The 14,489-nt window shown below is 36.4% G+C and overlaps 1 protein-coding gene across 3 annotated transcripts; it reads right to left on the bottom strand.

Moving 5' to 3' along the window:
- Positions 1–7,126: 7,126 nt before the first annotated feature.
- Positions 7,127–10,625, bottom strand: LOC149944164 (uncharacterized). 3 transcript variants are annotated; one of them, XM_090175477.1, is made up of 9 exons: positions 10,492–10,625; positions 10,341–10,401; positions 10,063–10,129; positions 8,683–8,882; positions 8,468–8,597; positions 8,217–8,390; positions 7,968–8,144; positions 7,671–7,890; positions 7,127–7,603 (listed from the first exon to the last, which is right to left on the bottom strand). In XM_090175477.1, exons 3-9 carry the CDS (start codon positions 10,125–10,127, stop codon positions 7,226–7,228), a joined length of 1,344 nt encoding a protein of 447 aa, XP_090031603.1. In that variant the 5' UTR covers positions 10,128–10,129; positions 10,341–10,401; positions 10,492–10,625; the 3' UTR covers positions 7,127–7,225. The 3 variants fall into 3 exon arrangements, with proteins under 3 accessions (XP_090031603.1, XP_090031604.1, XP_090031602.1); XM_090175478.1 differs by having other exon boundaries at positions 10,063–10,224; positions 10,341–10,625; XM_090175476.1 differs by having other exon boundaries at positions 10,341–10,625.
- Between the last annotated feature and the right edge of the window lie 3,864 nt (positions 10,626–14,489).

Raw genomic sequence — 14,489 nt, 5'->3', positions numbered from 1 at the left:
TGTGTGGGGTGTTGTGTTTGTTGCTCCTAGCTGCCACGAAGAAGCCGATACTCGCTTGTTGTATCGCATATCGCTGACGTGCTTTGAGCCATGTAACGTAGTTGTTCGGACTAACGATACTGACGTTTTAGTCATTCTTCTTGGGAACTAGGTACAGACATTTGAAAGACGGCGTTCATGATTGGATTGAAGTGGGACTCCAAACTAAAAACACTTTAAGATACGTCAATGTCAGCGCTTTATTTGAGAAACTGGGACTTTCGCTGTCTAATTCGCTTCCTGGATTTCACTGCTTCACCGGGTGGGACTATACAACGCGTCGTTCTCGAGAAAAGGCAAAATTCAGCCATTGAAGATTTTGGAGAAAAACGAGGAATATCAAAATGCATTCTCGTCTTTGGGATTTTCAGATTTTGTATCAGATATGAAACGTCGGCGATTTTGGAAAAATATGTTTGCGAAATATATGGTTTTAAAAAATTGAATAACGCAAATGAAGCAAGATTTCAAAAGTTCGTAAAAACCTACAAACCTAAATCTGGAGCACCTCTCTCTAAGATCAAAGGCACTGGCGAAAGTAAAGCTGTGTTGAAGCAAAAGCTATTGCGCACAAACTTTGTATGTGGGCTATGGAATAGAGCTATCTACGGAAGCAGCTGCTCTATCTGAGAACCCCCTTCAGCACGGATGGAACTTGGAACGTGGTATATTTAAACCAAAATGGTTCGACGGCGAAAAAGTTCCGTCGAATCTAGAAGCTGTGACATTTTATAGTAACGATACGGAGTCAGAAGACGAATAGAACATGGAAGTTATAGCAGCGACGATAGCGACACTGAAATGTTAAACAGATTGTTTGCTTTATTTCGAAACAAGCGCGACGTCTGGAACTTTTTTTTAAACTCGTCCATCTGAGTGTGTTACGGCCACGCCAACAGGGAGATACTTGGGGATAGGGACGGGACACCCGTTGGGGGATTAGTGGTCGTCTTCACACGGCCATCCACAAACTCTACTTCCCAGACGCTTGGGATTACAGGAGTACGCCACTACTCCCGGCGACGGCTGGAACTTCAATTTTTCAAATGTATTATAAATCAGTTTAAGCGAGTCCGTAAGTACATTATCTTCACGAAAGTTCAGCGCTATTCCGGGAATTGCGCGTTAAATTCAATTTATTGTGTGGGGTGTGACAAAATTAGTCTTATACACCGTTTGCTCCCATTCAGGGCCGTCTTTAGCTTTCAGCCGCCGCTGGGCTAATTATATTAGGTGCCCTTTTATATATTTTTATAGTATGTGTCTGCTCCCATTTATGTTGTAAGACTGAAAGAACAGGTTCAGAGCTATCGAATGGTGCTTTTTTCGGCATTGTACCTTATAGGTTGGTTATTGGTGGATTTCAGTGGTGACGTTAGCAGTCTTAATGCCCCTTTCTTTATAAGACTTACTTTCATCTTGGGTACGTTCAGCAGCGCTCATCGGACTCACCGATTAGTAATCGCTGACATCGGTTTTCTACTGTACGCTTTTTCACGTTTCCGGTTTTGTCGTCACGATGGTCATCGGTTGCTCACCGAAGTCATCGGCTTCAAGAGCCGGTTTTTCCGATGACTGACGGTATTACTGACGTAAAACTACTATAAATTTCACGCCATTTAAAAAAAAACACCGATGACTGAATAAAAGCGTTCAGCAACTATGACGAAAAAGCTCATCGGTGGATAATATAACTCCATAGGGTTTTTTTTCGTTGACTGCTACTGAACGTACCCCTTGTATACACAAATGGCTAATAGATGGGCCACGTTTTGATCGTGTGCCTTATAGGTTGCTTAATGGGTCTCCGAATATGACGTCACTTAGCTTATATTTCTCAAAAGCCTCCACTCCGGCCCGTAAGACTTGCAGATATTGTGTACCCATCGGAATGGTTTTTAGAAAATGTAATCATCCACCGTGTACCTTATCACTTGCTTATTTTGGCATGGGCTCTTGGACTATTTGGTATATTTGACTTTATTTGAACAGTCCAGCTTTCATAAGCTTAAGAAATTTAATGAAAAATGGATGTACTTTAAGCTAATACACGAGACGAAACGTTTTACTTTGCCATATTATCAAATTAATTGTACGTTGTGATCTATCTGTATTTGAACATGAATTTATCCTTCGGGAGAATGACTACGCATTGTAACTCGGCCACTTGAATTAATGGCTTTAAAAGTCGCTTGATGACTTGGGTATTAGCCTAGCTGATTATTATTTTTTTTATTTTATACGATTTCTAGTGTTGCTTCCAATCCCCCTCATGCTAGAAGAGTAACAGTGGTGAAGGGGCGGAGGATACAGAGGTACAATCTACCCCCTTCAAATTGGAAAGGGTCTTCCTCAGTCAGGTAGGCCCTGCAAGTGATAATCACTGATACCAACCAAATGGAGATACTGTTGAGCTGACAATGTCCAATTAGTTGGTCAGTTACCAGCTTAACACTGGGCCTAGCAGTGGCAGATTATACAATATTCGCACAGCGTGCGCCTAAGGCCTCGTGGTCTCCGGGGGCTTCAAAAGTTACAGCAATAAAAAAAAACTTACAAGAACCACTTTTATTTATCAGAAAATTGCGCCTAGGGCCTCAAAGGAACATAATCCGCTAAGTACTGGCTTAGTAAGCAAAAGCTTGAGTTGGAGAACTGTCATGCTCTTGGAGATGACCTTCCGTACCAAACCATAGGGGATCGGAACCGCAAGTTCAAGACCAAAGAACCCCGCCTCCGCACCCTCCATCATGGGAATGAGAAAGGTGCCCAGGGTAGTATAATTATACTATAGTCAGTGATGGTAAAATTAGCGAATAAGTAACTGTAGATTAGTCCATTAAGAAAAGGGATAAAAAAGCTAAACCCTAAACAAATTTCAAGAAAATTAATAACTTACAAGTAGCTCGTACCGATAGGTTTTCGAGCAAACAAAATATTCGGTGTTTCGGAGCTTGGATCGAATTCCCAATGAACCGAATAAAACAACATAACCATACCTAATCCATAGAATCCCATTGGATAGAACCTCATAAGTTCGCAAAGTTGTTATATACATAAGAAACGTGTTACTAATAATTGACGAATAGATGTTACATCTTATGGCGGACTTCGGTTGAAGGGGAAATAAATGAACTAAAAGCTGTAAATTGAATTTGAGAGGATTCCGATCGAGTCACCGTAGCATTGTGGAAAAACAGAGAACCTGGTACTGAATCCACACCGGAGGGAAAACTAACTTTGGAAATAAATTGTGCTAAAGAAATAATCGAACAATTATATAACTGATCAAAAATTTCAATTGGTTAAGAAAAATAGATTAAGCTCCGTAAATTTGGCCCATAATTGAGGAAAATCTCCTGGCGCCGCCCATGCGGGGACTGAATCATTGCCCTTGACCACCAGACCACTGTTTCATATGACAACATAGGCCTGATGATCACAGTATAAATCCGATAAACAACCCTTGGGGTAACTCCTCAAGACGCGCCTATAGTACTCCTAACCATCCAGAATAACATTTTACCCATCAAAATAACAAAAGATAGCCCCTTGTTAATGTGTTTGTTTCATAGGTTAATAATAATATATCAGATAATTAAAACAAGTAGTTTATTATCGAGTCCATACGAGCTTGAGTTGATTATAGAGTATGTTGACGTCACCCATGCTTTTTCCTATAGATAAAAAACTGCCCTCAAAATGGCGGCCATAGCCCAAAGCTACAGAGCGATATTACTCTATAAGACTGTCTGGGAAAATGCCCTTTATAGGTCTCATAAGCAACCCCTCTCCTGGTGACATCTATTATCAGATCGTATTAATCATATATTAATTTTCAACATCCATAATTTTGTATTCGTCTTAAAAATCATAATTAAATTATTTCCAATTAGTCAGTTAGAAATACTAATTTGACGTGATACAATAAAATGAAGAGAAGGTTAAAACCTATAAAAAGAATGTTCATTTGTTTCTCTATAGAGTAATATCGCTCTGTAGCTTTGAGCTATGGCCGCCATTTTGAGGGTAGTTTTTATCTATAGGAAAAAGCATGGGTGACGTCGACATACGTACGTCACGCCGATATTACTCTATATTGTGGAGTAAGTTACATGATTCAGAACTTTGGGGAGCGGAGTTTGGAATGCTGGGGAGTTTGGGATTTTGTTTAACTAATCGTATGCTATCATTCTACGAAAATTCAGCTTATTCCTAATTTATTCCATGTTCAATCCAATTTTTATTTTCCCAGGGCTAGATGAAAGAGACAATTTATACTGGACACCCATTTAAACTTTGGGCTCCTGGGTTCAAAATTCTAGTCGTAACTTGTGATGGATGTTGATTTCATCTTGGATTAATTAAGTTATCCAAGGTTTATTACTGAACAGAACTACTTTCTCTGTTTATATCCTAAGTTAACAGATACCTTAAGAAGCTGAGCCTTGATTGGCCATTATGGAGAAACTTCTCCAGCTGTTACGCCCTTCCACCGCGTAGAGGTTCAAGGGTTTAAATTTTGCCGTATAAACATTACATAGAGCCACCTAGAAGCCAATGTGAGAAGTTCCAGCAGCTGGCCACTACATGGGTCTATGTACACAACAAAAGCCAATTCTTTAATTTTTAACTAACCCCCCCCCCCGCCAAAAGATGTTAAAAGACCTTTCTATAAATTCCTAGCTAAGCAGGCCAAACACTTTCACTAAGACGACATAGCGTTACTTCAGAAGGACTTGCAAACTTATTTACTCTTAGATTTAAAATATTTTGCTTATGCTCATTCCTATTTGATTGGTACTTTCTGAAGCGTCACCCGTAAAGTCGATTTTCAAAATATAGCTAAGGTAGCCTACGTGAAGATAGTATATTTCAAAATATAGTAATTCCATAACTGAACTATTTACTATTTATAAAACAATAATCGTTAAATGAGTAGGAATTTTATCAAAAATCCACTATTTATCCAGACAACTAGGTTGGCAGGTTTGCCAGATAATCCTTTTATGAGCCTCCCGGGTTCATGAAAAATCGGGCCAAACCTTCTGCCTCTATATACACAAAAGTAAATAATCACATAAGTAGTATTTTATAGAATGGTCTATTGGATAGAATCTATGGAAAGGGTACCCAGAGGGGGGCATCGATATCAGAACAATAATGGAGCGTCACTGTCACGAAGGAGGTTCGGGATGCAGAGGAAAGACTATGGATAAATGAAGTTGCTGGAAAACGGACCCTTTTGGTGTATAAAACGAAGATTAAACCTGCACCGGAACCGTTCTATGGCGGTCCGTGGTTTAGTGGCTTATTGTTTGACGCACGTTCAGGTGATCTTCTAACCAGCCTGCGCCAACCGAACTCCTGAATAATATCTCACCTTCGTGCAAATTGTGCCGACATGATTTGGAGGAGGATATCAGACACATTCTACTAGATTGTCCGGCTTTTGATATAAATGAAGACATCGTTGAATGGCGGACACTTAACTATACGAAATCTACGGATGAATTACTAGGCTTCACCACCGACGATGTCGATCTGGAACAAGTTAAGACCATCCTTGGTCTATGGAAACGTATTAAGGACACGTGGCGTCGCGATAACTTGTAGCGCTTATAAAATTGTAAGCTTTGTGGCTGGGAAAATGAAGCTCTGGCACATATTCTCCTTCACCGCCCGAAGAGGGAAGTGGTTGAGGACATCCTGGAATGGCGCGTGAGAATTGAGGAGAACCATGGTCCATGTAATAGATTTCGCGCATATTTTTAGATTTTAGGTTTTACGGGAGGGTGCGAGCATTTGAACATGGTGAAACGTATACTAGTCTATTGGAAGAAATACAAAGCTGAATGGCGTAGGCGGAATTTTTAATATGAACTATCACCATTACTCATTAGTTTTTAATTCTAAATTTGAAATTTCTGTAATTTTTAGTTCCGACTAAAAATTAGTGTTTGTTTTTTTGACCGTACGCCCACATATATGGTGGTGAACCGCTCTGTTTCTAAAGAGTTGAATCTTGTTAATTTTGGAATCTCCAAAAATATTTGACATTAACTAAATTAATTGGTGCTTATCTATCATTATTATCCAATAATAATCTTGATGTGTTAATTTTGTAAATTTGTAGTCTAAAATATAACTTTAACATTTGTTCCAAAATAAATAACAATTTTGACATTTATTTGTTCCAAAATAAATAACAATTTTGACATTTATTTGTTCCAAAATTCCTAGCAATTTTGATATTTATTTGTTCCAAAATTCCTAGCAATTTTGACATTTCTTCCAAAATTCCTAGCAATTTTGACATTTATTTGTTCCAAAATTCCTAGCAATTTTGACATTTCTTCCAAAATTCCTAGCAATTTTGACATTTCTTCCAAAATTCCTAGCAATTTTGACATTTATTTGTTCCAAAATTCCTAGCAATTTTGACATTTCTTCCAAAATTCCGAGCAATTTTGACATTTGTTCCAAAATACCTAGCAATTCTGACATTTGTTCCAAAATACCTAGCAATTTTGACATTTGTTCCAAAATACCTAGCAATTTTGACATTTGTTCCAAAATACCTAGCGATTTTGACATTTGTTCCAAAATACCTAGCAATTTTGACATTTGTTCCAAAATACCTAGCAATTTTGACATTTGTTCCAAAATACCTAGCAATTTTGACATTTGTTCCAAAATACCTAGCAATTTTTACATTTGTTACAAAATACCTAACAATTTTGACATTTGTTCCAAAATACCCAACAGTTTTGACATTTGTTCCAAAATACCTAGCAATTTTGACATTTGTTCCAAAATACCTAGCAATTCTGACATTTGTTACAAAATACCTAACAATTTTGACATTTGTTCCAAAATACCCAACAGTTTTGACATTTGTTCCAAAATACCCAACAATTTTGACATTTGTTCCAAAATACCTAGCAATTCTGACATTTGTTACAAAATACCTAACAATTTTGACATTTGTTCCAAAATACCCAACAGTTTTGACATTTGTTCCAAAATACCCAACAATTTTGACATTTGTTCCGAAATACCCAAAAATTTGTCATTTTTTTCCGAATAATAATAATTTTGAGTGTTTTTTAGGCTACAAAATTAACACATTTTGCTCTTAATATTTAATTTTAACTTGAGCATCCAAAGGAGATCAGAAAACGGATTACCACGAAAACCATGATCTTTTTTTGTGGTATCCAAAGGAAGCCAAAAGCTGATCATAACATAACCATGATCTCTTTTTGTGGCATCCAAAGGAAGCAAAAAGTGGGTGACGACTATAGCACGTGGGTGGTTGCGTGCCTTTCCGCAATTGTTGTACGTATTTATGAACGGCTAAGTACAAAACTGCCAATGATATCAGTAGAATCATAAACAGAGCAATCACCCAAAAATTTGGAAGATAGTATTTTATCGCAGCCTTTTGTATTTGCGCCTTCGCTTTGTTAAAGAGCTGTCCAGCTTTATGGTGAATAAAGCGCACTACTAATTGATCTTCAAAACGTTCAATACAGCGTTGAATGCTGGTCTTCGGGTTACTCTAAATATTACAATAAAATAGATTTACAAAATAGAAGGGCGGGATGAACGTCAATTAAAATGATTACCAATTTCTCCTTTATGACGGGGATGGTCGGAGTGTGGTGGTACTGGCTCTTTCCAAAATCCAATTCATTAGAAATACCACGCTCCTCTTGAATGGTGTTGCAGCTTAGTACTCTACTGTTTAATCGGGATATTCCAACTAAACTAATTTTTGAGTGGCTGCTACTTGATTTCTTATCTATTTCCTTTCGTGATTCACCATCTTTAGTTTCTTTTAGTGAGCTTTATAATAAATGAAACAGGATAGAACATTTAACAAGATGTCACAATGTATTAAATAGAGTAGCAGTGCTTATTACGTTTTTATGACTTTTACGGACATTCCCCTGTGGCCTTGTTCGTCTTGAATCGTTTTGCAAATTCTTCCTCTACTAGAACTCTGCGACATTCTCGCTGAACCCATTTTAGACGGGCCGCTACTTGATTTACTTTGCATTTCCTTTCGAGGTTCACCATCTACAATTTCATTTGATAACCTTTATAATACATGAAACAAGATAGAACATTAATCAAGATGTCACATTAAACAGAGTAGCAGTGTTTATTACGTTTTGTTGACTTTTGCAGAAATTTCACTCTGGCCATGTTCGTCTCGACCCTTTTTGTTACTTAATTCTCGACTCAACCCTGGCGATTTTTCAGCTGAACCAAATTTAGACTGGCTGCCATAAGGTATGCAGTATATTTCATTATAACTATCTTCTGGGTGGCGAATAAATATCCTTTATAATGAATGATATATTATATAATATTAATAATGATGTCACGTTGCAATAAATAAAGTAGCATTGCTTATTACGTTCGCTTATGTTCTTGGTCCTTGGGTGTATTTTGCCAAACTGTTACCAAGTGCATAGGGCTATTTTCGGCATTACTTCCCAGCGGGACTGATATCAAAGTTAAAGTATCAGAATGCGTTGTTTTCCATCCTGAAAAAAAAGAATTAGGGTAAGTGGTCTGTCTACAAATTCAAGTAAGGAAAAGAGTAGTTTATTTATTATAAAGAGTTGTTACCTCGTTTTAAATATAACATGATGGTGCACTTTTCCCTAGGCTTCAAGATGCCAAATTCAGGCAGAACTCTATACGCTTCGATGTTGTTGATACAAAACTTGAAAGCAACCGCATTTTTACTGAAATTTTGGATTCTGACATCACATTGTTGTTCTCTTTTTCCATCAGATGGTGGAAAGTTAATAACTTCGTCTTCAGGTCTGAAAATTAAGTTTTTTACATCAAATACTAATTGATAATAACTTATTGACACAAAGACAACAAAAGTATTATGAAACACTATGAATACAACAGCTTTGGATCAAATATAGGGATGTTTAGGCATCATACGTAACATAATTACTAATAAGTGCCTCTGTATGACATTTCCATAGAAAATAATTTAATGAGATCTTGTTTCACACGGAATATACAATAATTAAGCCCAAAACATTGAAATGTTTATAATCATTGCCCTATTAAAAAGATTACCATGGAAACGAAATCACGCGATTGTTAGTTAAAATGCGCGTTTCCGTGCGTTTTGAAAATTATCTTCCGTTTTAGTCTAAGCTGACGTCTATTCTCAACAAAAAAAAACACATTCTATCTATGCTTCTACGTAGGAGCAACAAACACAAGGAGAACGCAGCTAGCCTTTAAACACGCTAACGCAGTGTTGTGTACAAATTTCATTGGACGAACCTATACACTGAACATTTTACGGGCGGGGCGAAGACAATTTCCGAATTTTCCCCTTCCGACGGCAGCAGGCGCTAAAGCGTCTAACCATAAGTAACACAATAACAATAAGTATGACAATGAGATTTACAGCCAAACTGATTTTCATAGTTATTGCGTAATCAAGATGTTTTCTTAGCACAGAGCCCTCTAGGGTCTAAAATATGCGAGACTGCCGCTAAGCAGATATTTCGGCTTAGATAGGCGGAACATAAGGCTAAAATAATAAAAATTAAAAAGGTTTTTCTCGGCGTGACGAGCTCATGTTTTTCTTTATCACGCGTGATTCGCACGCGGGCTTCAAAACAAAGCCAAAGCCCCTCGCGACTCCAGAACGTGCTCTCCGATATTAGGCTTAAATTTTTTATCAAAATATAGTCATTCAAAACGGTAAGTCGCGAGTCCAAGTCACAGCTTGAAGATAGTATCAGTGCCGAAAAAAGGTTCGGTTAGAAAATTAGCATTAAAGCAATAGGAAGTGTTATACTTATCGTTATTATGTTACTTATTTTCTAACCAATGAAAAATGTACACAAGAAAATGCACGACTTCTGACGGGTTGCATTCTCCTTGTGTGGGGTGCTGTGTGTGTTGCTCCTAGCTTCTACGGACTTGAAGGTCCAAGCTGAAATTGTATTAATTTCGTAGCCTTATACTTACGTGATACTGAGTATACTGGTTTCCACTTCTATATCATTTGACGGTGTCAATTGTTTGCTAGCCATTTCTGTAAATACGCGTCAATGAAATACAATAACAGATTAGGCTAATTATGTTTTTCGAATTTCACTCTGTAGCTTGTAATCCAAGCAGTTCAAGCGACTGAAAAGAAATTAGGTCACATTTGATCGTTCTTAAACAATTTTTATATAGCTAAGCTAGGCAACAGGACCATAGTATATTTCAAAACATAGGAATAATGTAACTGGAATATTTACACAATCGCTGTGATGTCGTTATGGGTTTTGAATTCCGTGGTAAAAATCAAAATTTTTGATACTGAATGAATAAAGAAGATGTTAATTTAAATACATAAGTGGATTTTATATGCCCCCAAACGTAGCCTCCTATTTGAAAATTAATTAAAACCTTGTGACGTATTTATATTATCAGCAATTAGGCTTAAGAATGAACAACGTCGAAATGGTAAAAAAGACCAACATCGTTTTGGGAAATTAAACTATATTAATTCATTAAATTGAACCGATACGTGGTACTTCGGTCGATAGCCTTAACTTGTAATTTCGCCTTGAAGGCCTAACCATAGCTGCCTCCATGCGCTTGTTCCGCCAGTCGTCGCGAGCAGAGCGCACGCGGAGCAAGCACGTGCAGGGGGCCGTGGCCTAACAACAGTAGCGGCGCTAAGGTTTTTTCACGGGTGAGCTAAATATTTTGTGGCCCCTAAGAATTTTGTGGCCCTTACCATTTTCGTTATAATTTGGTGGCAGCTGTGGCTTGCCCTCCAATATGTCTCTTATAGCTTCTACATATTTAAAAATTTGAAAATTTAACTCAAAGTATAAATTGCACTCTTCTCTTTTTTTTACTAAACTCGTCAACAACCAACAAAGGATTGTCTCTTAACCTATTAGATAAATCTCTATTTATAGAGAGCAAGGCTAAATTTGTTAATCGATTTTCAGACATTGTTGTTCTTAAAAATGATTCGAGTCTATTAAGTGTACTAAAACTACGCTCTGAAATAGTATTAGCAACAGGTATGCATAATACAATTTCGAAATATTTTACGAGATCTGGGAATGCCTGCTCGTATGTCAATAAATATTTATAGCAATCGGAAACATTTTGAAAATTTTGAGGTTTAAGATATTCATTGGTTTCAAGCTGCGTTTGCAAACTTAATGTGTTTATGTTTTCACCGCTTTTGGTACTAAATAACATTTTAGCAACGTTGACCTGATTTTTCAGAGACTCCATTTCAAAATTAAATCTTTTGTAGTTTTGACAAAACGCAGTAATTTTTTCAACGTTCAAAAACTCGCTCGAATTTGGGTCTGATGCGCAAAGTTCTTCATAAATAGAACAATTTTCTAACAATCTTTTTTTCATTTCTAATACGAATCTATCTAAAATTTCAAAATAAGTTGCTTTAAGTTGGTCGCCAATAGTTTTGAACTCCGTTTCCCGACTTCCTATAGTACCCGTTATTATGGTACCTTTTAACCTTTTGTTTTGAATAATTTTTCTTTTCATGGGTACTTTGACGGAACTATTCTTTTCTGGTACTGGAATTGAGGCTGAGAGAGCTAATTGTTTCGCAACATCCCAAATTTGATCGAATCTTTCAGAATTTCGGTCTGTTTCTAACTTTTTTATTGTGGCACCGCAAATTGCTACGGCTTGAGTTATAACTACTTTTGGATTTTGCAAATATTCAGACAACACATTTGTTACGCCTAAAATCTCATCTAATGCTACGACCATTAATAAAATGCTGAAATTTTGAAGCTGGGAATGGTACCCTCTACATTCGGCTGCTTGCTCAGATTTGCCACTTTCAATTAAGTTTTCTGAAGCTAAAACTACAGCATTATATCTAGTACTAAAAAAAATTATACATTTTTTTTTACTGGACCATCTAGTGTCACAACTCTGGGGTAATTTTAATATTACATCGTATTCAAGCTCTTTTTGGGCCTCTTGAAAATACTCACTTCGAAGTGACGAATTATTTTGAAATGTATAAATGGCCTGTAACAAACCAAGTGTTTCACGAATTATTGGTACATTCTTACAGGTATCCACCAAAACTAAATTTAGGCGATGGGCGTAACAGTGCACATATGGACACATCCCACCCACAGCATCCTTAATCCTAATGTTCACTCCCGACTTACTTCCACTCATTACACTCGCTCCGTCATATGTTTGCGCTACACAGTTTGATATTTTTAACCCATTTGATAAAAGAATATTAATAATCGCGGAAGATAAAGATTCAGCGTCAAATTTATGTAAATCAACAAAAGACAAAAACCTTTCAAGAACCTCTCCCTTAGTGGTGGTAAATCGAACACAAACACTTAGTTGTTCTACACAGCCTTTGACCCTAGTTTCGTCAGCAATTATTGCGTAAAAACCACCCAAATCATTAATATCCTGAATAATCATTCTTTGAACAAGTGCACCACTAGTGTTAATAAGCTCGTTTTGTATTGATCCGTGGGTATATTTTGCTACATTGGGCATGCTATCTACTTTTTTTCTTTAAGTCAGATGAAATGCGCTTTAACAATTCTAGGATTTCAATGAAATTTCCACGATTTTGCTGATCGTCGTTCTCTCGATGCCCTCTTAACGCGATATCCTGTTGAGCGCATGTTAAAACAATTTGCACATGGGCGGATAAAACTTCTCTGTTTCGAATAGTATCTAAACGGTGTTGCTTATTTATCTGTGAAGTTATAGCTCCTCATTTCTTAGACTGTAAAAAATGTATGTACTTCGTTTCCGCTAATTGGTGGGTCGATTTCTCGGAAGTAAAATGTTCGTGAAATTTCTCATTCATATTTTTTAAATTTTTAAAACCAGTTGTGAAATATGTTTTTTTACCACTGCTTGGAAAATGACGGCAGCAAAAACAGTATACCATGTCATTTTCTACAGAATATTCCAAAAAGGGATATTTTACATAATAAATACTATTGAAACTTCGTTTTTGACCCCTAATAATCGTTTGGGGAAATGATAAGAGCCTTGGTTGAGCGAGTGGAGAATCCATGTCGATACTAATGTCAGGAATAATTTGAGTTGCATTTAAATCAGATAGAGCAGGAGTTAAATGGTGCACGATACTGCTATTATCATGGAGTTCTCGGGAATTCCTGGAAGCGACAAATGAAAGTGCAATGTCATTTGAATTGTTTGATTCACTTTCACTAGGAGCTCCTATTAAGATATTATCAATAACTGATTCTTCAATGCCTTCTACAACTTTATCGAAAACATTTTGACTCGTTTGCAACATAGAATGTTTATTTATAACATCGTTCGATTTATTAGTTGAAAGATTACTTTCAACATGAACCCCTATAGCGTCCTTCAATAAGCTTATTTTATTGTCAGTACTATTTTGTTTTGGTTCGGATTCTAGCGATTTGTTTTCGTTGTGGGAAAGTTGATTTTTTAAAGATTCAGTAGTGGTTGGTAAGTCAAGTTTGTTCGCAATTGCATTTAATTGAGTTTGTTCTAAGACTGGAATTGATGTTTTGAAGTACTTATTTAGAGCCCCTTTTTGAGAATTTAAAAATTCTTGACTGGCTTTTCGCTTTTTGCGACTTTGGCTCCGGACGGAAATTTTCTCCCACTCATTTCTACAATTTTTTTTAATTTGTCAATACTTAAATAGTTAAATTTACCGGATATAATTATATAAAATGTATCTCTAAAATCCTTCTAATTCTCGAGGAATATTTATCTTAGTAAATAATAAGACTAAGTTTCTAAGATATTAGAAAAATAACTAATAATAGGAATTTGCCTTGACAAAGGCGGTTTGGAAAATATATATCTACTAATAGTTAGCTAGCCCTGAAAAATGCTTTATGGAAAAATTAACTATTAATAGTTAATTAGCCTTTAAAAGGCTGTTGAAATAATTTGAAATAAAATCAAACTATCAACTAGTCATTTAGCTAAGTGTTTATATTATAAACAAGCGCATTAGGGCTTCTTTAAACCTCGAGGAGGTAGAAGTCCGCTCTTGCTAAAATATTAGAACAGAAAAGACTAAACTACTTATAATTCGAGAAAGACTTTCAAAATATATATCTACTAATAGTTAGCTAAACTTGAAAAAGGCTGTTTAGAAAAATTAATTATTAATAGTTAATTAGCCTTTAAAAGGCTGTTGAAATAATTTGAAATAAAATTAAACTATCAACTAGTCATTTAGCTAAGTGTTTATATTTTAAACAAGCGCATTAGGGCTTCTTTAAACCTCGAGGAGGTAGAAGTCCGCTCTTGCCAAAATAATAGAACAGAAAGACTAAAGACTTAAAATTCGAGGAAGACTTTCAAAATAGACCTGACTCGTTCTGGAGCTCAAGACGAAATGGAAAGAAATG

The sequence above is a fragment of the Leiobunum rupestre genome, chromosome 5, assembly GCF_980474605.1.
Source record: "Leiobunum rupestre chromosome 5, qqLeiRupe1.1.hap1, whole genome shotgun sequence".
Taxonomy (NCBI): Eukaryota; Metazoa; Arthropoda; class Arachnida; order Opiliones; family Sclerosomatidae; genus Leiobunum; species Leiobunum rupestre.
Note: the sequence above shows the minus strand (reverse complement) of the source record. Positions and strands in the feature narration are given on the sequence as shown.